Consider the following 22,876-nt stretch of genomic DNA (forward strand, 5'->3'; position numbering starts at 1 on the left):
TGCCTTGGAGTTGAAGATATAGGCAGTTGCAAGCTGCTCAATATGGGTGCTGGGAACTGAGCTCTGGTCCTCTGGAAGAGCAGGAAGTACAGTTAACTATTAAGCCATCTTTCCAGCCCCTGTAAGTAGACATTTTTGATGGCTTAAATGCTAATAAAAATGCTGAATGCACCCAGCATCCTGAAGAGCTAAAGTCTCTTATAAGCAGTGACTTGTGTGGGAAGAGCTAGACTGAGTGTGCTATCCCAGAATCCTCTGGGTGTCAAGGCAGGGCTCAGCCACTCTCTGTTCAGAGGCACTGAGAAACACAACCTCCAACACAGAGTATACTTGAGGCAAACTACTTTCTGCTGCCCAGCTTGCAGCTTCCTAATGCCAGTGGCAAGTCAGCGTAACTGCCAGTTCTCAATATAATGACACTCATCCCGTAAAGAAGTTTGCACACTGAGTCAGTTTCTATAGCATTTTAATAGCCTCACTTAAGTGTGCCACAGAAGAGAACACACAAACACAGCAAGTTATTAAAACTGTTATACTCATGTTGTAGAAATGGATGCAATAATCTAATTAAGACTTAACTGGGAGTTACACATAATTAATTAAATATACAGTTAGTATTCATTGAACCTCAGTTCAACCCGAACTTTAATAGGGGAGGGGGTTGAAAGATAATTAAGGACAATTTTTTTTATCACTTTTAGTTAATATGTATATATCACAGTTTTTTATATATATACATAACTGTGATATATACATATATATATATATATACCAATGACAGGTTCATCCTGAAATGTCTTTATATAAAGATGTGTTGAATTTTATTTTGATGGTCCGTTTTGATTTGAAGGTATTAGTAAAATCATCCAAACCTAGTCACCTGTTATCCCAGAGTTTGGAGTCCCAGACAGGAGAATCTGGGGTGCTCACTCACCAGTCAGTCAAGCCAGCTGGTGCACTCCAGATTTAGTGAGAATCTCTGTCTAAGAAAAGACGACAGAGAGAGGTAGAGTAAGACACTTGGTGTTGCCCTCTGACCTGTGCATGGGTGTTGGCAGATGCACCCCCCAATGCAGACTTAAAAAGACAAAAGGAAGTGTTCTTTAAAGGAAGAGACAGCTTATATTTATATAATACATAGACCAAAGCAGAAAATAAAGGTAGAAAAACACATACATACTTATAAGTACACCCGTGGACATACATTTACCTATGTATCCACACATAGATATATGTATAATTGTATGCACAGATGCATATGTGTGTATATATGTATATACACACATATACACACAATATATATATGTATATTGTTCTTTACAAAGTATTATTATATAGCTTAATCTGATCTCAAATTCATGGTCAATTCTAAGTTTTTGGACTTAAATCACAGAGATAGATGTTTCATTTAAAAAGACAACAATGGATCTAAAAATGTGGTAGAGCTTGGAGAGAGCTTGCTTGCCATGCATGAAGTCCGGGGTTCAAGACCAGCTTAGGCTCTATGATAACTCGTCTCAGACAACAAACAAACAAACAAACACCACCAACAAAACCCAAACTGCTTTATTCTGGGATCATTCAATGGAGGGAGAAAGAAAGCATTATAGTATACTCATATATGGAAATCTATAGACTAAGTTACAGAATTTCCCTTGCACTCCAATGTTACAAAAAGGAAGTTAAACCATTTTAATATTGATACAAAGCTATACTGATAATTAAGACAATTTACTAAGTATTGTGGTTGAATATGAAATGTTCCTCTTAGGCTTACATGGTTTCATAGTGGATCCACAGCTGGTGGTACAGTGTAGGAAGGTTGTCAGAACATGGGTTCTCACTAGAGGAAGAAGGTCAGAGGGGCTGGGTCAGCCCCTCTTCACACTCTGCTTTCTAAATGAACATAGAAACAAGAGAACAGTGGGAAACAACATATCCCCCACCTCCTGATTTATATTCCAGAGACAGGACTCCCCACTGGATCTACTGATGATATCGACTCTGATGATCAGCCTTCATATAATCAAGAGGAAATATTATTCATATATATGGAAAAATAAAAGCAAGTCATTTAATTATATTTTTGAATCAAACCCAGGGCCTCATACACGCTAGGCCAATGCTTTCTCACTGAGCCACATGCTCAGGTGTAAGTGATTTATAATAAAGGAATATTCAATTCAAACACAAGTAAATGATTAAACACAGCTGTGCTGGGTGAAATACTATGAAATGAGCAAGAGCTTGCCTCTATTTACCCACATAAGGTCTGTCTTAGAGATGGATCTCGAGGCGTTCACCATGCAAGCTGACTCTGTGAGTTTGACTCTCAGTCCCTACTGAGGAACCAGAGAACTGACTGAGCAGTAGATAGTTGGTCCCCTTTCCCCTCTTTTACACACACACACACACACACACACACACACACACACACACTCACTCACATACATATCCTCACACACACTCAGACACATACACACTCAATGTGATATGTGTGCACTTCCTCTCATGTATGTGCATCACACACAGAATTATAAGCAATAAAAAAAAGTTGAATGTTGTGAGACTATTTCCCTCTTTGCCTGACATTCTGAAATAAGTACTAAGTATATGATACTTTTTGGTATAATTACCATGAATTCAACAACTGCAAATATAGGTTGATACATTCTGTGTCAGATGTCACACTGTGCTTTGCCATTGGGGACATGACTTCTTGACATAGTAACCTTTGCTGCAGTCATAAACGAAACATTGGCTAATGTTCCTGGATCATCCAAAATACTTTTGAAATTTTAGATGAAAGTGAAGCAAGGCTCCAGGCTTATAGAGTTATAAACCTGGTTTCCTCTCACCTAGACATCCAACAGGGCACTAACTGCTATGCAGAACAAGTACTGCTGGCTGCCAAGTCTGAGTTAAGGATCGCAGGACATCTACCTTTTCCTTTCTCTGCCCACAAAGTCTAGCCAAGTCCTCTCCATATTTCAAAAACAAGAAAACATCTCCATAAGGTTGGAACCTCTTTATTGAGTCATCATTATCTTACCAGTAGAAAACAAACAAACAAACAACAAAAAAAACCCAAACCAAAAAAAAAAAAAAACAATCCCCACCCCACAAAATAAAAACCAAAACTAAAACCCCCCAAAAATCTAAGTTGATGTTAAGTGCTATGAAGATAACAAAGCAGTGCAGGAGTAGCATGGTATGAAAGCTGGCAGTAGAGGCCCCAGGCATAGTTATAGGAAGCCTGTGGGACAGCACTGATGGAGAAGGCTGTGTAAGGAGCTGGGGCAAGCCCAGACCTGGCAGGAGACAGCAAAGGCCCTGAAGCAGGAAGGAATATGTTTAAGAAACAGAAAGAAGGCTGGCCAGGAGAGAAAAATAGGTGGGGGGAAGGGGGGAGGGAAGAAAGCACTGGATTTGGGGGGATGGAGAAGGTAGAAATTGTTGAACTGCTTTTATTGATCCCGAAGGCCTGATGGACAGTCAGTGGTCCCTTTACATGACATCCACAAAGGGTGCCTTTGTGGCTTGTGATATATGGATCTTTGAATATGTGCCTTTCAAGTTAATGGAAATTATCACTCGTGGCTCATAGAGGACTTGGAAAAATGCTGAAGAAGCTGGTATGATTTTGTTTTCAAGGGTAGCTCCTTTTAAAAATATTTTATTTTTAATTATGTGTGGGTACGTGTGCCTGTATGTATGCATGTATGTGCACGTGAATGCAGTTGCCTGTGGTGGCAAGAATAGGCACTGGATCTTCTTGAATTACAGGTCATTGTGAGCTGCCTGATTTGGGTGCTGAGATATAAACTCTGGTATTCTCCAAAGGCAGTAAAGTATGGGCTGTTGAGCCTTCTCTCAATCCCCTAAGGTCCATCTTTTAACTATTATATACTGGGCATCATTTGAGTACCTTAATATATCATTTTAAGTCCTTATATCAACTCTGCCTGCAAGACAACCATCAAGATTTCCATTTTGCCAGTGAGTAGAGGTGAATTAAATACAGAGCCTGCAGTCACTTGGCTTGTTACTACACACTGGTTGTTATTGAAGTTGAAATCTAGATGTAGCAAATTTCTGTTTGTGCTTTCCATGGAAGTTGAAAGCTGCATAATTTGAGGATGGGTAAGCTCTGTAGCAGGATTCCAGCTTTACTGTCATGGTGGACAAAACTCAAATTTCTTTTCCATCTGCCTCTTGTACTAAAGTATACAGGCATCCTTTGGCAACCCTTATCAGAGACAAACAGAACTGTTCTACAGTGTTTGGAGGTGTGAGAAGTAAAGTTATCTCTTTTTACATTTACAAACATATATATCATATTATATATATTATATATTATGTAACATATATGCAGCATCCCAAGCAGGTTTTGTTTTTTGCTTGTTTATTTTTGTCTTTCATAATAAGACTAAATATACAGCTGGACAGGGTAGGATGAGGTGGGGAGTTCATCCTTTGTTCAGCAATCTCTCTTTTAAATTTGTATTGGTTTCAGAGCATAACTTGTGGGAGCCAGTTCTCTCCTTCCACCATGTAGGCCCTTAGGATCTACCTCGGGGCATTCACTGGCCCTTGCAGGAAGTGCCTTTACTACCTGAGCCATCTCATCTCAGGCTCTCCAAAAAATCTGAACTGAATGTATCCAGGCTTTAGTTTGTGATCTTGGTTTCTTTTCTTTTAATGAATCACTGAGTTTAATTAGGGTTTTGTACATGAGCATGGGTGTGGGGCTATTTACTAGAAGAAAAGAGACTGCATCTCTCAGCAGCCATTACTTTCCAATAGTCTTCTCACTAGTGGCCTCATGTGCTCTTCCCTGGCATGCTAGAATATTGACTGACAGGCTCCATCGTATGCAGGTCTTGTACAGGTAACCAAACTTGCTGTGAATTCATGAGTGAGCAGCCATGTTAGCCATATTATGTCCAGAAGACAGCATCTTACAACTCTTCTCCCCATACCCCAGCTGTTTCTTTCTGAAACCTCTTCTACCATGTCTCCTGAAGGGGGTGTTCACACCAGTGTCCCATGCTCAGCCCTATCTATTCTCAGGACTTTTACTAGTTTTGAGCATCTAAATTAATCTCTATCTATTGAATTAATCACTGTCTAATATGTCTATTGCATATCAGTTTCCACGATCAAGGTGGAGTTGTTCGGCAGTCTTCATGGAGGAGTCCAGACACAGATTCATAGTCACTGAGTTAAAGGCATACCATATAAAGTGAAGTCATTTGTCTCTTTGAACAGTTGCAAGTCGGACCAACAGTTCCCACGGGCAGGAGATGTGTAGGTGATTCAGTGCAGAGAAGACGAATTCATCAACCCCATAAGCAAAGAACTGACAATTTCAGTCAGATTGCTAAATACAAGACCTAAATTCAAGGAGGGGAAAGGTTACTATATTTTATCAAGACTACACAACAGAAGCTGATCATGCCTCCTTATCGCTCTGAAACTCTTTCTACACTTCTTATGGCGGATTGCCTTTATCTGCGTTAGAAATGTTCTTCCACTTGGACAGCTGTCAACTCGTTTCCTTTCATCACCCACTTCTTCCTTCCTCTTTGCTAACCTTCGGATTCTCTGCCCTGGGTGCCGACAGGAATTATCTATCAGGTTCCAGCTAGGGATGGCTCACTGGGGGCTCTGAGGCTGCAGAGTTAGTGTTCCGAGTGGGCTCGCAGCAGGGACGGTCCGGTCAGGGTTTGGGCAGCGCCACCCATCCACTGCATGCCGACAGTACGCTGCGCGATCAGTCACGTCCTCGAGCGTCTGAGCGCCCACTGGCGACGAGGAAGCGTCCTTCCCTCCTAGCTGCAGGAGGCGCAACCCCAGGTAGTGAAATCCGGGACACACACAGCCCTGCCCACCACGCAGTTCCTGTCACGTGTCCTCTCACTGTCCAATCAGCGCCCGGAAGCTGCGGGCTTGTGATTCAAACTGCGGCGCGGCGAGCTCAGTAGTCTGCGCTGGCGTTGCCCTGCGACTGCTGCGCGTTGGGAATGGAGCACCGTGTAGTGGGACCTGGGCCGTACCGGGCCACCAGGCTGGTGAGTGAGAGTGGGGCCGAGCCGACCCCGCGCCACTGTCACCGCCGAGACTCGGGCTATGTGCAGTTGCTCAGGGGCTACCGGTGCTGGTGGTCGTGTGTCTGCTCGGGTCGCTGCTCCACACTCTGCTCCCCAGCGGACAGATGAGGTCCAGAGCCAGCTCCCCCAAGGTGGCATGAACTTCGTCTGCCGCCGGTGGTTGGATTCTCAGCTTTAGACGGCGCCTTCAGCCTTAACGGGAACCGAACCGTAGGCGATCGCGTTTCCCTTTGTCCTAGGGACCTACTCTAGCTTCCAGGACAAGATCGACCGTGGGTGGAGCCATAGGACCACCTATGGGTGTAGCTCTTGTGGACTGTGGTGATCTAGGCAGGGCGTGACTCCTTCCTGAGTGACACTGTTGACACTTGACAAGTGTTCTTTGTAACGGTGCACAGCACAGAGGCAGATTGCCCCTGTAAGGTTCCTGTCCCTGGTGTTTCAGTTGTCAGCACCTACTTTAAGTAGTGGATCAGTTCTGATGGGTGATCTGAAAGCTTTGCCAATGCACCAGGGTGAGGGTCTTTTTCCTGGAAACAAGTTTTGACACCCAGACACTTATTTCTAGGAGGAAGTAATTTTACTGACTTCTGCCACAAACGGTTCAGGACAGTAGGAATAGACAGAAGGTTTTAGAGGACTTTGACTTTAGTCTGTGAAGACTCTTAGCTGCATTACCTTGCAATCAAGTCTCACTGCTTTCTACTCTGGAAAAGGTGGGGATGAATATCCACACTTAAGTTTTAGACTCATATGCTAGAGACATAGTTTTCTTTCCTTCCAGAGCCAGGTAATTTTTGTTCTGTGGAGTCAACCTACCTTCCTCGGAGGTTTCAGGCTCCTCGTCCTTTATATTTTATTAGACTTATGGGGCATGTGGAGAATCAAATAAAGATTATGAATGTTCTTCACACGAAAGAGCATGTGACACATGTGAAGTTTCTCCTGAGATTTTTAGGGTCTGTGGTATTGTTTCATTTGGCTGAACACAACACATATTTGCACAGGGTCATTGGTCTGGGCTGGACTCATGTCAGTGGTTCTTCCAATGGAAATCATTCATGTGTCACTATCTGGTGATTTGACTGGGACTGGGTGGTGTCACATAGTACCCTGGTCCTCAGTGTTGGTTGAACTAAGTTTTGACAGGTTTGCTCAGATTCTTCATACAGTGGGCTCGTGGTGTCATGACGTTTTGTTCACACCTTATTGGCCAAAGCAAGTGAAATGGCTGAATTTAAACATTCTTTTCTATTAAAAGACATTATTATTATTGTTATTATTATTATATGTTTATATTGTTTGTATATGTAGAGGTTAGAGAGCTTTCATAACTGCATCTGCAGAAGCAGCTCCACCTGTAAACTACCTGGGGTCATGGCTACTGTTAGTTCTGACTTGAGGGAAGATAGGTGTTGTTCCGTTTTAGTGACTTTTGCAAACTATAATGGCAGTCCTCCCTTATCTGGAAAGGATACGTTGCAAGAGCCCCAGTGTGGTTGGTATGAATATGATTGGCCCTCATAGGCTTATATATTTAAATGCCTTTATCCCCAGGGAGTGGAACTGTTTGAAAAGATTACAAGGATTAGGAGGTGTGTCCTTGTTGGAAGAAGTGTGTCACTGGGGGGTGGGTTATGAGGTTTGAAAAGCCCATGCTAAGCCAAGAGCCTCTGTCTCAGTCTGTGTCTCAGGATGTAGCTCTTAGCTGTTTCTCCAAGGCTTGCCGCCATGTTCCCTGCCATGATAATAATGGACAAAGCCCCCCAAACATTAAGCAAGCCCCCAATTAAATGCTTCTCTATAGAAGAGATGTCTTGGATCATGGTGTTTCTTCACAGCAATAGAACAGTGACCAAGACACACAGCAAATACTTAAAACTGTGATACTACCAGACTCTATATATACTATATATAGTATGTGGTTTTTGTACATATAACCTATGATGGTTTAATTTGTAAATTAATACACTGAGGGATTAATAACAGTAATAACAAAATGGAGCAATTAATATAATTCTACTAAAGTTTACTATAATAATTTGGAGCTATTGGTCATTAAAATAGAGATTATTTGAGCACACACACTGTGAAACCTCACCCATTGGCCTGATAACATAAACACCACTAAATGCCTACTGTGTGAGTGGCATGTATGGTGTGGACTCAGTGAACATTGATCTCATTTGCATAATTGATGTGATGAGGCAATTTCACTGTGCTTCCCAGAGCTGCATGTAAATGAAAACTTAGGAGCTGTAAATTTTTGGGATTTTTCTATTCAGATTCCTGTTTACCATGGGTGACTGAAATTTTGGATAAGCATTGACTATTTCTTTTTGTTTTTAAAGATTTATTTATTTATTTTATGTATGTGAGTACACTGTAGCTGTACAGATGGTTGTGAGCCTTCATGTGGTTGTTGGGGATTGAATTTTTAGGAACTCTGCTCACTCCTGTGGCGCCACTTGCTCCAGTCAACTCTGCTTGGTCAACTCCACTCTCTCAGTCCCTGCTTGCTCTGGCCCAGATTTATTTATTATTATACATAAGTACACTGTAGCTGACTTCTGATGCATCAATAGAGGGTGTCAGATCTCATTTTGGGTGGTTGTGAGCCACCATGTGGTTTCTGGATTTGAACTCAGGACTTTTGGAAGAGCAGTCAGTGCTCTTACCTGCTGAGCCATCTCGTCAGCCCCAAGCATTTACTATTATATCTCCTGTTAGAGTAGAAAAAAGAACACATTTCATCCTCTACACAATTTATTCATAGTACTTGTTCAAGGGAAACAAAGTGAAACTTGGTATGACAAATCCTTATCCTGTCTTATGGTAAAAATGAATATGATAATTGGAACTGTTTTAAATGTTGTTGAGGTGGCCCTCAAGGGCTCCTGTATTTGAATTCTTAGTCATTAAGGAGTGGCACTACTTGAGAAGGATTAGGAGGTGTGGCTTTGTTAGAGTAGTACTGACCTTTTTGGAGGAAGTGTGTCTCTGGGGTAAGCTCTGAGGTTTCAAAAGCCAGGCCAGGCCCAGCGTCTCTCTCCCTGCTGTCCACTGCTGCACTCGTAGGTCTCTCAGCTGCTCCTCCAGCACCATGTCTACCTGCACATTGTCATGCTTCCCTCCATTATGGGGAGGGAAACTGAAAACAAGCCCAGGTTTAATGCTTTCTTTTGCAAGAGTTGCTGAGGTCATGGAGTCTCTTCATAGCAATAGGACACTGACTAAGATAGTTGTCTTCACAGAACTGTCCCGAGTGCCTATCTTCATGGTTGCAGAGGTTCAGTGTATAGATACTGCTGGACTCTCTGCCACATTAACATATTATCAGAGGAGTCTGTAAAGAAAAATACTTTCTTTGGCTGCTTTTAACCCCTACTTCCCATGACATTCAAGTTCAGTTTAGACTAATCAGCTAGTTAAACAGAAAAGTATGTGGATGATTAATAAACACTCTTTCAGCTTTACCAGAATTTTGCAAGTAATCAATTCAGCTTTCAGTTTTATTAGCATATTTGAGAAGCGGAATGTTAAACATTGAGATTTGGAAGATACACCGGTAGCCAGTTTTTTCCCTCTAAATGTGAGGGTTGCTGCTACCAGAAATTATAGTTATTATAGTTGTACTTTATGAGTATAATCCAGCCATGTCCTAAATATATTTGCTGAATAAATATATATTTTTAAACTTGTTCTCTCTTGTTCTTCAAGGCTGGCCTCCTTCCCTTTCTTTGGCCCTGCTTCTTCTTTCAACACCACTCTCAGCTTCCTGCCTCTTCAGCAAGAACTGGAGAACCTATTGGCACACAAGTGGGAGGTGTCCATATCCTCCGTACTGGTTTGCTATACTGTCTAATAATGTACAACAACTCCAGTTTCTTAAACATTGATGTCTGGCTTGAAAATAAGATTTTACAGGTTAGGTAAATTTTTATGGTAAAAATTAAATGAAAGACCCAATTCATGACAGTATAGGAGCTAGTCAGCTACTTATTCATCATCATTGAAACAACTGGTTTTGTTCTTTTTTTTAAACTCTTATAAAAATAGTTTACAGAAAACTTCTACTCTATAGTTTGGAAGGTGGTCGCTGACAGAACCTGGCTCATGAATGAAGCTGGGTGAGGAAAATCTTTGAGAGCTTGTGAGATAACTCCAAGGCCGAGAGTCTTGTAATCTCAGTTTGTCTGTAACACGAGCTTGTGAGGTAACTCCAAGGCCGAGAGTCTTGTAATCTCAGTTTGTCTGTAACACGAGTTGATCTTGGAAGGTGCTTTTGTGCTCCTCCCAGGTGTCGTAAATAGGAGTTGGGATTGCTTTAGATTACCTGTCATCTTAGTCATCACTCTACAGACTGATGTTCCTAACTGTGAGTTGTCCTTTTATACAGCCAAAACTTGTGTGAACTTTGCTTATGACCTTGCCTGACCCTTAGAATACCCTCAGAACATAACTTGTCTGATGCCCTGAATAAAGATGGCTCTTGCATGAGCCTCCTGTTTAGTCTCCACTCACCTAGGTTCACGACATCAATAGAATGGTAACAGTTATTATGAGGATTATACAAAGCACAGTGGGGAGAAAGATTGGAACATATGCCTGCTGTCTGAGGAGCCAATGCCATTCACTCACACATTCACATCCTAGAAGCAGAGAGTAGGCGAAAGTCTCGTGAGGGTGGGGTTAGTTCTGAGGCATGCCAGGAGCATTGCTGTGGTGTTCTTGTTGTCTCTGGCATAGGCCGTGGAAAGCCCTGAGGGTTTTTGTATAGTGACCACTCTCTGATGCTCTCGGTAGCCACTCACTGCTGCCTCTGTCGGCGGACTGCTGGTATGTGAACTAGGTAGGTCCTAGCAGAAAGCTCCCAGCAGGAGTGGCTTCCTTATCCTAGACCTACTTACATCTTGCTTTCCTGTCTCCAATGTAATCTCACTTGTACTGTCTTGGGCTCATTAGTATTGAGCAGTTTATCATGATCCTGCACAGCTCTCTTTCCCCATGTGATTACTCTCACAGAGTGAACAGTCTATAAGTGTTTGATGAGCGAAGCCGCATTAAACATGGGCCTTCTAGAAAGGAATTACATGTGATTGGCAAGATTTTTGGGGGTAGTTAGGCAGTGTTTCACTATATAGTCTAAACTGGGTCTGGGCTGGCCTTGAACACAAAATCCTCCTGCTTCAGCTTCCTGAGTGTTGGGGTCACAGCTGGAGTGTGCAGAACTGTGCCCAGCTATGAGCATAGGTCTACCCAGTACTTATACGGTTGTTTTCCTGCACGGGAACTCCAGCACTAGCAGAACTATCTAGTGGTGTCTTCAGCAACTTTTGTTTGAGGCTGAACAACCCTTGAGAAGTTGCCTTTTGCTTGTTTCTCTTCTGTGAATAGGTTCTGCTCTTGCTTCAGTTGTAACAAAGTAACCATAACGTGGACTTTTATAACTGTTTCTGAGTGTGGAGTTCTGTGGCATTACTTGCAGTCACACTGTTTTGTAATCATTACTTCATAACTGTTAATTCTTTAGGACTTTAAAAGTTTGAAGACTGCATATAAAATACCAAGTCTCCATCTGTTATTCCAGTGCATTTTAATTTAAAAAAAAAAAAAAAGATTTTATCTGCCGGCCTATTTAGCCACTTACCTACCTATTAATGTATCAATCTGTTTATCATCTAACTTAAGGTCTTGTATAAGCTAAATAGTCCCTAGTCTTCAAGCAGTTTAAATGGCAAACTGATATTACTTGATTTAAATATTTGGGATGGTTAACCTTTAAAAAACACTAGTCAATGACTAAATAACTGCTCTTGTGTGTCCTTTGCCTAGTGGAACGAAACGGTGGAACTTTTCCGGGCCAGGATGCCTTTACGGAAACATCGCTGTCGGTTCAAGAGTTATGAGCATTGCTTCACCGCGTCGGAGGCTGTGGACTGGCTGCACGAGCTTCTGCGGAACAGTCAAAACTTTGGGCCCGAGGTAACTCGTAAACAAACAGTCCAGCTGCTGAGAAAATTCCTGAAGAATCACGTTATCGAGGACATCAAGGGAAAGTGGGGCCAGGAGGATTTTGAAGACAACCGTCACCTCTACAGGTAAGGGCGGTGCCTAAACTCTGAAGAAGGAACACAGGGCGAGTGAGGGCATCTGGTCAGCATCTGGAAACTTCCCGGAGTGAAAGAATTTGCTGTGTCCATTGAAGCGATACCTCTGTTTGTAATGTGCTAAGTGCCTAGCTTGAATGGGCTGTTAAAATAAAACCAGCCGCCATTTGTCCTGCTCTGTCAGGGCGCCACAGAGCAGGCTTTTCTTGCAATGATTTTCCAGTAGGGAAAATTTCTATGTCTTCTGCCTGCCTGGTAGGGTGGGAGTAGTAACTTAGTACTTCTAGAGTACTGGGTTTGTAGTAACTTAGTATTTTTTATTTATTTATTTTTTTTTGAGACAGGGTTTCTCTGTGTAGCCCTGGCTGTCCTGGACCTCACTCTGTAGTCCAGGCTGGCCTCAAACTCAGAAATTCACCTGCCTCTGCCTCCCAAGTGCTGGGATTAAAAGGTGTGTGCCACCACTGCCCGGCCGTAACTTAGTACTTCTAGAGACCCTTCAGGGGTGCAGCAAAGCCTCTGGGTTTAGCTTTGCTGAGCACTAAGGATTGGAATATTTTCGGGCAGATTGTCTGGTCTTGAAATAGCTAAGGGAACGTGTATGGGATTGTGTTAGATGTCCTTAATGTGTCTAACCAAGCCTGCCCCTGCAAGCCTGCCCTTCTCCATAGGATTAGCTGATAATATTTTATGATGTGGACATTTACCACCAGGTAATCTGAGGGAAAATGGAGCTCTCTCTCCTTATAGTGCCTTCTCACTGAACGTTAGCGTGTTTGATTGCTGGAGGCCAAGGAGACTCACCTGAAATCCAGGTGACGGAAGAAGACTAAAAAGAACGAGGTCACACAAATGAGAGAGGAGCTGCTCTGCTGTCTGTAGAAGCCTGTTGGTGCGGTGCCAGGCCCTAGAGAGAGGCTAGCGGAGGGAGTGGAGAGCACAGACTTACCACTTGCTTTCCTGTCCCTAACAGAAGACGAGGATCCTGATGATAGCACATCCAATGAGCTGTTGGCCTGGGAAGCATGGCCTTGAGCTAAGAGATGCTGCTGTCTGTGCAGAGCAGAGAAGGATGAGGTAGTCATAGGGGTAAAGATGATACTGTGTGCATTTCCCACCAGACCTCCTCATGGAGTGCCCTCAGAAGCCTCCTATGCCCACAAGACAGGATTGTCATCTGAGCAGTTAATTGTCTCCACTTGGCAGTTGTTTGCTGATGTAACTTTCAGTTAGGGTCTTGGATAGTCTGAGCTTATTCTGAGGCCTTGCCTAGTGGGAAGTCTAGTTCTGGCTCCACATGCCAGGCTGCATTGGGCATTCTTAAGTGATTATCCTTGCGGGAGCCTCCTTGCTTGTACCCATCAAGATTTAGCTAGGACCTTTCTGAAAAGCTTCTCTGACTGAGTAGCATCTAAGTGTTCTATTTTGACATTAAATAAGGTATCTCCCATTGACTGCCCCTGAGGCTTGGGAATCCTCAGGACACCATAGGTGTGTATTCCTGACCCCCGAGCTGACCACTGAGCACTGATTACTAGACTGTTTCATTTCAATGTTAAGACTGACTTAATCATGCATCCCTTTTGATAAAAGAATTCACAAGACGGATGATGTTTCCTTATTAAGTGTAGTGGTCCTTCAGGGCCCACCAAATATTGGTTCCAGGGACTCCCCATATATATCCAAAAATCTGCATATACTAAAGTTCTTTATGTAAAATATAGCTTTGCATATAACCTACACACATCCCTTATACTTTAAATTCTCTCTAGGTCACTTATAATACTTATTGTAAGTACTATATAAATAGTTGTAGTGTGTTGTTAGGAAGTAATGACCAAAGGTACATCTATTCCGTCCATATGTGACTACTGTATTCCCAACAAGATTCTGAACAGGATGTGAGGTGAACAGGATGTGGGGTAAGTGTGCTGAGGAGAGCCTGAGGTCGTGTGGGGTGGTGGTGGGCTACAGCAGTAACTTTCCACTGCTGAGCTCAGCATACTACTCGGTACTTGGCAAGTTCAAGTTTTGCTCTTTGGACTTTAATCTTTGAAATGGAAGCCTTGCTTTGTTGTTCAAGCTGACTCTGAACTCCCAGACTGAAAAGTGACCCTGCTTCTTTAGTGCCCTGAAGAGCTGGGGATAGGAGCCATGGCACTGGCTGGAAGATTTTTCTTCACATGCTTTTGACCCATGCTTGGGTGAATCTGAAGACAGAACTCATGGACCTGGAGGGCCAATTCTGGCTTCTCCCTTGTTCCTTAGTTTTGGTAGCAGAATGTTTGTGAGTCATGAACAGGACAGCATTTTGTTATTTAGTGTCTTAAGAACTCATTGTCACTTTTTTTTTTTCCTTGCACGGAAATTCTGTAACCTAACCACTGACTTTTTCCAGTTACCTAGATTAGTCTTGGATGGAGCGTACTTAAACCTGTAAATCCCTGGTGAAAGTGCCTGTGACTTGCATTGAGAGCTAGCTGACGAGCGTGTAGCCAGCTGTTGCACATGGGCAGGTTCTGTGACTGTTGCTGGAGAGGGGTAGCAGTCCACACCAGTGCTCTAGGGAGGGCTGCCTTTGATGTTCTGACTGGTCTCTCTCCAGTGCCTTTCCTCAGGTGAGAACACTAAAGCCAGGTTCAAAAGGAAGCTGAGGAGGAGAGAATAAGCCGAAGGAGGATAGATTGGAAATGGATGGAGAGTTAGTGGTGGTGGGATTGAGAGGGTACTTCAAAAGATTCAGATTTACGGAAGGCAGTGCTTTCTAAGTAGTCTAGAAAGTGCTGTGAAGGACAAGAAGAGGAGTTCTTGTTGGAAACAAAGAAACTAACATTCCGGAGTGTCTCTTATGTTGCAAACTCAATGTGTAATTTGTGATTTAACTTGACTCCTGAAGATGTAGTGATAGATAGTGCGTTCCTAATTATGTGACTTATTTTCTCTTTTTGGAGAGAGAGAGAGTATCCTACTCTCTGGTCCTTGTGACAGTCCTGGCCCAGCCTTCTAAGTGCAGAGATTTCTGGGTATGCACCACCACTCCCAGCTTTCCTAAATATGAAGGTTGGGAAATGAATAAAGCTAGGCTTACAAACATGTTCAGAGTTGTGAGCTAGTAAGGGAGGAGCCATCATTTGAGTCAAGGACCATTGCCAAAGTCTGTGTCTTGTGCTATGCCAGGCTGTCTCAGGTTCCACAAGATGAGGTTGACATAGCTTAACAGATAGATTAGTGGTGAATGAAAACAGGGACTCATGGGGATGTTTGGTGTGGCTAGCACCATTTGTAGCCACATAGTTCTTGTGCTGCTTAGTGGCTAAGAAATGCCTTCGTTAAGAAATTCTTCTCAAATGAAGGAGATATGAGCAACTCATCTAAACACGGCAAGCTGGTCTCCCAGGTCTGTGCAATCAGAGTTACAAAAACTCCATTATCTTTTGTTTTGTTTTTTTGTTTATGTACTAAAGGAGATTAAACCCAGGGTTTTGCACTACCTCTGAACTGTATGTCTGCCACATACCTATGTGTCTTTAAAAGAGAAATTACATATATGTATTGGATACTTTTATAACACAGTGAGGAATGGAGCCCCTCATTTTGTACTTTTAAATGGAAGAAGTGCATTTTTGGCTTGGCTGGGATTGCTCTGGAGTATGGCTGACCCTTGACTCCCATTACTGGTGGGTAGCTAGGGGGACCCCAAAATGTTATTTATTTTTAAACCATTTTTAATTGAAAATATTTTATACACTGTTTTATGGTGTTTTCTCCTCCCCCAGTTCCTCCCAGATCTTCCCCACCTCTCTATCCACCCAACTCTATGTTCTTTCTCTTCAAAAAACAAAAACAAAAAAACTCTCAAAAAACAAAAAAATTCCACCTCCTGCAACAGAAGTCAAAATGAATAAGAAAAGATCAGTAAGGCAAAAAGGTGCCCCAACCAAGCAGAATGAGACAAGGCTACACCAACCGCTGAGTTTATTTTTGTTGGCCAAGTATCCTGTGTATGGCACTGCCCTGAAATGTGGTTAATCGGCCCAGTGAGACTCCATTGGAGAAAACCCACTTTTCTTTTGCTAATGAGTATCAGTTGTAGATAGCTTCTTGACTAGAGCTAAGAACCCCTGTCCACTCCCCCATCTCAATGCTAGGAAACCTGTCTGGCTTGAACCTGGACAGGCCCCCTGCATAGTTTCTTTGGGTTCATATGTAGGTCAGCATATCAAAACCCAGACTCAAAATGAAAATGCACTTTATATTTCAGATCCCTTTTCTTCTTTTTCATATGAGATGTTTTAAATATTCTGTGGCCTAGAAAATTCTGAACCCTAAAGCACTTCTGGTCTGAAGTGTTTCGATGAAGGTGAAGTTAAATCAGAGAAAACACAGACATACAGAATAGTGGGGCTCAGTAGAGGTTCACACAGAACAGTGGGGCTCAGTAGAGGTTCACACAGAACAGTGGGGCACAATAGAGGTTCAGAAACAGCTGTGTACAAATGCAGTCAGGTGATAGAAAATGGCCAGTCTCGACAGCAAATAGCTCTGGCACTGCTGGGCATTGTACCTAAAGCTTCACGCATGTTTGGAAGGTACTCTTCAGCTGAGCTATACATTTCCATCCATTTCAAAGGATTTTCACACATTTGCATAGCCAAGTGTGTAGATGCAAAAATAATTCACAGCAAGTCTCAACCTAAACTTCATAAACTCTATAAAAACTAATTCAGAGTAGATCATCGATTTTAGTGTAAGGCCATAGCGTTACATCTCAGATGGGGTGCCAAAGGCACCTGTCACAAAAGAAGAGACGACAGATTGGAACAATATGACAATGAAAAGGAAAGTGGCCATGAGACAGCTCTAAGCATGACAGGGAGCGTGGAGAGTTGGCTCAGCAGCTCGGAGCATCGCTGTTTATGCAGAGGCCTCGGGCTCCTCCATAGTCCCTACATGGCAGTCATAACTGCAACTCCAGTCCCTGGGATCTGAGGCCCTCTTCTGACCTCCAGGCACAGGCACCGTGCACCAAAACCACGTACACACATTGAAAATAAAACAAGGCGGAAAACTCACAAAGAGGACATGAAGACAAACAACAGGCAGAGGTGTGTGCCAACCACGTATGTGACGGTGGACGGGGACCAAGGCCATAGGAACAACTTTCGAACTCAGCAGTGATAGAGCAACAATTCCAAGAATGGGCAAGGGGTTTGAACAGATGCTTCAAGATGCACAGATAGCAGATGAGCCCTCGTAAAGATGTTTAACATAGTAAGCCTTATGGAGGTGCACAGTAGAGCCACAGCAGGATGCTGCCAACTATTACAGTGGGTAAGATAAAGGCACCAACAATGTCAAGTGCTACTGAGATGCAGAGCTTGACACCTCCTCTGTCCTTGTCAGGAATCCTAGGTTGGTAGTCACTTTGGAGTTAATAAATATAGATGGTCTCAGTCATTCCTGTTCCTAGTGCATATTTCTTCTAGAACAATGAAATTTTAGTGTACAAATGGAAAATTTTTGAGTGTTTGAGGTAGCTACTAATAATTGCCAGCAACTGGATACAGCTTAAATATCCCACAGTTGGATAAACAAGTACAATTCATCTATGAAATAGAACTCTGTCAGTTGGGGAAGGGTGTTCTACTCTACAGTGAGAGAAAGAAAGGGTGTTTGGAGGAGTAAGACAACTGCTGTTCCTTGATGGAGGGGTTACAATGTGATTGTGTGTTAAAATTGATGCAGTTATATCAACCCCCACATCAACTTTTCTGTAGGCCAATAATAAACAGAGATTTGAAAAGTTTTATTTGAATCTCTGATGCCAGAAACATTTCAAGATGTGTGACCTCCTAGTCATTTTTCCTGTCACCCTAAGAAACACTCTTGCATCATTATCTTGTGAGTCTTGAAGGGACTTGTTTTAGTTACCACACCTGTAATTGGATGGATCATTTACTCCCTCTAGCGGACATCTTTAAATTTTTTTAAACTAGGAAAACACAAAGTGTATATATGTGATTTTATTTTATTTTTCGTTATTCTTTTCACCAACTCCATAAAGCTCAGTTTTTCTGGTACTAGGTTTAAATGCCCGAGGCACTAAGAATAACAAACGGTATGGACATGCAGGCTCAGACACCTAGCTTCATCTTAAGTCAGTGGAGGGCAAGTATCCAGGCTCTAGTTGGTCAGTTGAATTTGTGGGCGTAAAGTGAAGTAGAAAGTATGCTTTTTCTTTTCTTCTTTTCTTTTCTCTTTCTTTCTTTTCTCTTCTCTTTTATTTTTATTTTCTTTTCTGTTTTCTTCTTTTTTTTCCTTTTCTTTCTTTCTTTTTTTGGAAGAACTTGGTATAAACTCACACCTGATAATCTCTTTCTAGAGGTTTCTTTATCGCAACATACGGTCTGCGTTTAGTTCTGACAACACTGGTTTAAAAGAGAGAACAAGTAAATTTCATTGGATTATGTTGTGTCTGTTGATGTTTTTGTTTCAGGTGTTTAAGTTGATGCACTAATTGCTTATTTGTTGGGTGTGGTGTGGCATTTCAGTGCAGGAATAATACACTATGTTTATGACCACATCCCATCCACTGGCACTTGTATCACCTCAGACATGGCTCATTTATTTTTCTTGTTGGAGACATTAAAAATCCCTTCTGCCTATGTAGAAATACTTACTTGATTTTTGTTATTCATCGTTACTCTATTGTGCTATAGATTTTACAAGTGACTTCCATCCAGCTGTACCATGGAGGGTCTAGGAGCTAGACAGACTCCTTGGTCAGCAGATAGACAGACAGGAGCAGGGCATGGCTAGGTGATGAAGATGTCAGGCTTCCTTCACTTGAGGCACTTTCCTCACTTTAGACAAAAGCCTGCCAGCTTTATACGAAGGCCTTGTAGGCTTTTGTCTTTTACCAGCAGGACTGCTGCTGGCAGACTGGCTCACCAAGCTCAAAGCTGGACAGGATGGTTAAGTAATAGTTGTGGGCCAGTCAACCATCCCATCTTTCCTAAAAGGACCAACCCTAAGTCAGGGGAGGAAAACTTTTCAGAGACTTAAAAAAACTTAGCCCTCGGGAAGAGACTTTTTTTTTTTCCCTTTTGGCTTCCTGAGTCCTCCCCTCTGCTTCACAGAGGGTCATTTTCTCTGTGTTTCTGTTGCATGTGTTTCCCCATCCATAAAAAATACATTTCTACAACTGCTTTCTCATTCTGCCTGCTCCTGCTGGCAGTGTCTGTGATTCTTCCATTGCTTTCTGTTGTGCTCAAGGCTTTCCCTGCCTTTTAATCCTTTACCTGGCAGGAAAAGGAACCTGATGAAGATCCCTAGACTGCACCTCCATCGTCCATCCTTTCTCTACTCCAGTGATAAGCTGGACAGGCTCTTGCTTTCCTAGGTATTCGCTTTCCCAAACACAGAATCACAGGTCGGTGAGATCCTTCATTCCTTCCCCCTCTTCTCTTGCTTTGCTGTTTTTGCTGGTGCTGCAGATTGGACCCAACTCTTGATGTTCCTGTGCTCTGCTCCGAACTGTCTTTCTCCACTTCCAGTGATATACTAGATCTTTTTAAAAAAAAAAAATACTGCCTTCTTTAATTAAATTTGTTCTTTGACAGTTGCACCTATGTATGTATTTTATTATTTCTCTGATGCACCTCTCTTATCTTCTTCCCATCCCTGCCAGTCCCCCTTCCTTCCTGCGAACCCCTTTCTTACATTCATGTCTCTCTGTTTTGTTTTGTGACCTGCCAAGTATAACCAGAGCCTTCTGTGTGGCCATGGATATGAAGCTGTCCACTGGTGCCTACATGACTGACTGACAGTTACAAAGTGAGACTGCAACTACACTTCTTTCAGAACCCATCTCCAACCAAATGCTCAGCAGGGAATGGTAGGGCCCCACAAACTCCTCGCTGGCCCATGGTTGGCTGTTGCCAGGCCCAGTCTGGTGCAGGCCTCAGTGTGGCAGCTGCAGATGCTGTGTCTCCATGACTGCAGTGGGCCTGGTAACATCTTACAGCCCTTCTTATCTTCAGGTCCTCCATTCTTCCTGCTCCCCCTTCCTCTGTGTCCCCCGAGCCTGACACTGGACGGTATGTGGGTCCTGTCGAAGACTGAAGATTCAATTATTATTTCTCCTCTTTAGTAGCCATGAGTCCTTGACTTCACTTCTGTTCATTGCAAAGGGAAAAATTTCCCATTAATGCTCAAGAAGGCACTAGATGGGAAGACCTCCCATGCCCCTCAGTTGGTAGAGTTAATGCTATGAAAATGACTGTTTTCAAAGTGGTCAGAAGCAATTAAAGATTCAGTGCAACCGTAATTAAAGCCTTTGTGCCATTCTTGAAAGAAAGAGAAAAAAACAATTTTAGAGAGTTCAAGTGCAAATAAAAGAGCTTGGGTAGCCAGAATCAATCATAAGAATGCTGGAGGTATTACCATATCTGATCTGAGGTTATCCTACAAAGTCATAGTATTCAAAGAAGTACACAAACTGATTTTTATTAACATAGAAGCATTAGGTTATGACTTTTTAAAAAACTTTTTTCCCTCCACCTGTTCTCTCCCATCGCCTTCCTCCGTCGTATCCTCCTACCCCAGGCCTCCATTCCAGCTTAATGTCATGTCTGTCCTTTTGCCTACCCTGCCCCCTTCGACACCCTGTCTCCTCCTTATGGTCTGCTACTAATTCATAGTCTATACCCACCCTCCACTCCTCTTTCACGTACATACAAACATATAACGTCAGGACCCACATCCAAGTGAGACCATGTGACTCAGGTCACCACACTTAATGTAATAGTCTCCTGTCCTTTCATTATATTGCATGTTTCATTGTTGTGTATGGCTGAATAAATTCTACCATATGAGACAGTCTCCTTATTTATCCATCTGGTGATGGGCATGTAGACAGGTCTCCATTGCCTTACTCTTGTGAATAATTTCGAAATAAGTGTGGATGTGCAAATTCCTTGTGGTAGCATGCAGGGTCCTTTGGGTATGTGCCTAGGAATGCTAAAGCTGGGTCATGTGGTGGTTACACTTTTAAGGTTTTGAAAAATGTTCATAGCAACTTCCATAATGGCTGTACTAGTCAATTAGAATTTTAAGATACTTTGGTACAATGTTATGCCATATATGTGTGTGTATATGTGTATGTGTGTAAAATCTCTGAGAGGTTGGTCTTAACTTGCTGTATATAGCATAATGCTAGTCTTGAACTCCAAAGCCTCCTGCCTCAGTGCTGGGTACAGGTGTGTGCTGCCAGGCTTCCTTAAAGCTTAGTCCTTTTTAAATGATTCTGAATATTAAGTCTCATGCTTCCCATACCAAGGCAGGAAAGAAAATATAACAAGATTCTTTCTATTCCTGACTTTGCAATGGAGAGGATAAACAGATGAACCAAAGCATATTTAATTAATTACCTACAGGAAACCATAGCAAATAATAAATGAGAATTGCTATCCAGGCAGTCCATGGAGTGTCTCATTTATCTTGCTTGGTCGGCATAGTAATTTTAGTTACTGTTTTATGTCTTCCTGTTTCCATGCTTCTTTTTTTTTTTTTTACAGGGTTATGCTTCCGTGTTGTTCAGATTTTATAAAATACAAAGGATACATACAATGAAGAGCCTTCTTTCTATCTCTTTCCTCCAGTCAAGCAGTTCCATTCCTCAGCGACACCTAATGTTACTAGTTGTGGCCATGTCTTAAAAAATGATGCTGCTGCCAGCCAAATGTGGTGGGGTGCCTGTAGTTCCAGTTACTTGAAAGCCAGACGGATTACTTGGATCCAGATGTTCAAGACCATCTCAGGTAGCATAGCACGAGACCTGTATTAAGACAGGATGGTTAGGACCTTAAAAGGCTCTTGATGGCACACACTCCAGTGGACATACTCTCCACAATTTCCCTTATGATTATGCTATCTGCCTGGCTTAGGTAGGAACTGCATCTATGAAGCAGTCAGTGTAGAAGGAGCATTTTGGGACCTTGGACGAGAGGGAAGGAGGATTATTTCAGCAGGGCTCCTGTGGGTGGGGTAGGATCTGGATAGTAAAGGATGGGAGGTCAGAAGCCCACCAGATAGAAACAAGTGGGAGGAGAGAGACTTGGCTGGTCAGAGGGGTGAATTAGGTGGAAGTTCATGGCTATGGAATAGACTTTTAGATTTATTTTACATGTATGAGTGTCCTGCCAGCATGTATGTATATGTATGTACACCAGGGTGTCAGATCCCCTTTGTCTGGAGTTAGAGATTGTTGTGAGCTAACAGTAGGTGCTGACTGAGAATGGAAGATGGGTCCTCTGCAGGAAAAACAAGTGCTTTAACCACTGATCCATCTCTCCATCCCGAGAGAGGACTTTTGCTTCATGAGGAAGCAACTGAGGCAAGAGCTTTGAGCAGTGATGAAGCCTGTGTTCTAAAGTAGTTAATTGAATAATGTGGATGGCATAGACTGTAAAGCAGAGGGATAGCTGGGACCGAAGAGCAGCTGGGACCGTGTGAATGAGAGTGCTGGAGTGTGTGGAAGGGCTTCGTATTCTGTAGGAAGCCACTTCATAAGCACATCGCCATTAGTTGTCCCGCGCTATCTCCTGCCGGCAGGAAAGACGCGGCACACACGGATCCTTCTGCAGTACAAAC

General features: G+C 42.7%; 1 protein-coding gene across 1 annotated transcript in view; it reads left to right on the top strand.

Annotated features, from left to right (window-relative positions):
• The first annotated feature begins 5,945 nt into the window (after positions 1-5,945).
• Depdc1b (DEP domain containing 1B) overlaps positions 5,946-22,876 on the top strand; it is a 71,167-nt gene continuing 54,236 nt past the window's right edge. Inside the window, exons 1-2 of the mRNA XM_031360204.1 lie at positions 5,946-6,074; positions 11,949-12,214. Of these exons, the coding sequence (XP_031216064.1) occupies positions 6,027-6,074; positions 11,949-12,214 (314 nt within the window). The 5' untranslated portion in view covers positions 5,946-6,026. The remainder of the gene's footprint in view (positions 6,075-11,948; positions 12,215-22,876) is intronic.

The sequence above is a fragment of the Mastomys coucha genome, unplaced genomic scaffold, assembly GCF_008632895.1.
Source record: "Mastomys coucha isolate ucsf_1 unplaced genomic scaffold, UCSF_Mcou_1 pScaffold8, whole genome shotgun sequence".
In the NCBI taxonomy this organism is placed as follows: domain Eukaryota; kingdom Metazoa; phylum Chordata; class Mammalia; order Rodentia; family Muridae; genus Mastomys; species Mastomys coucha.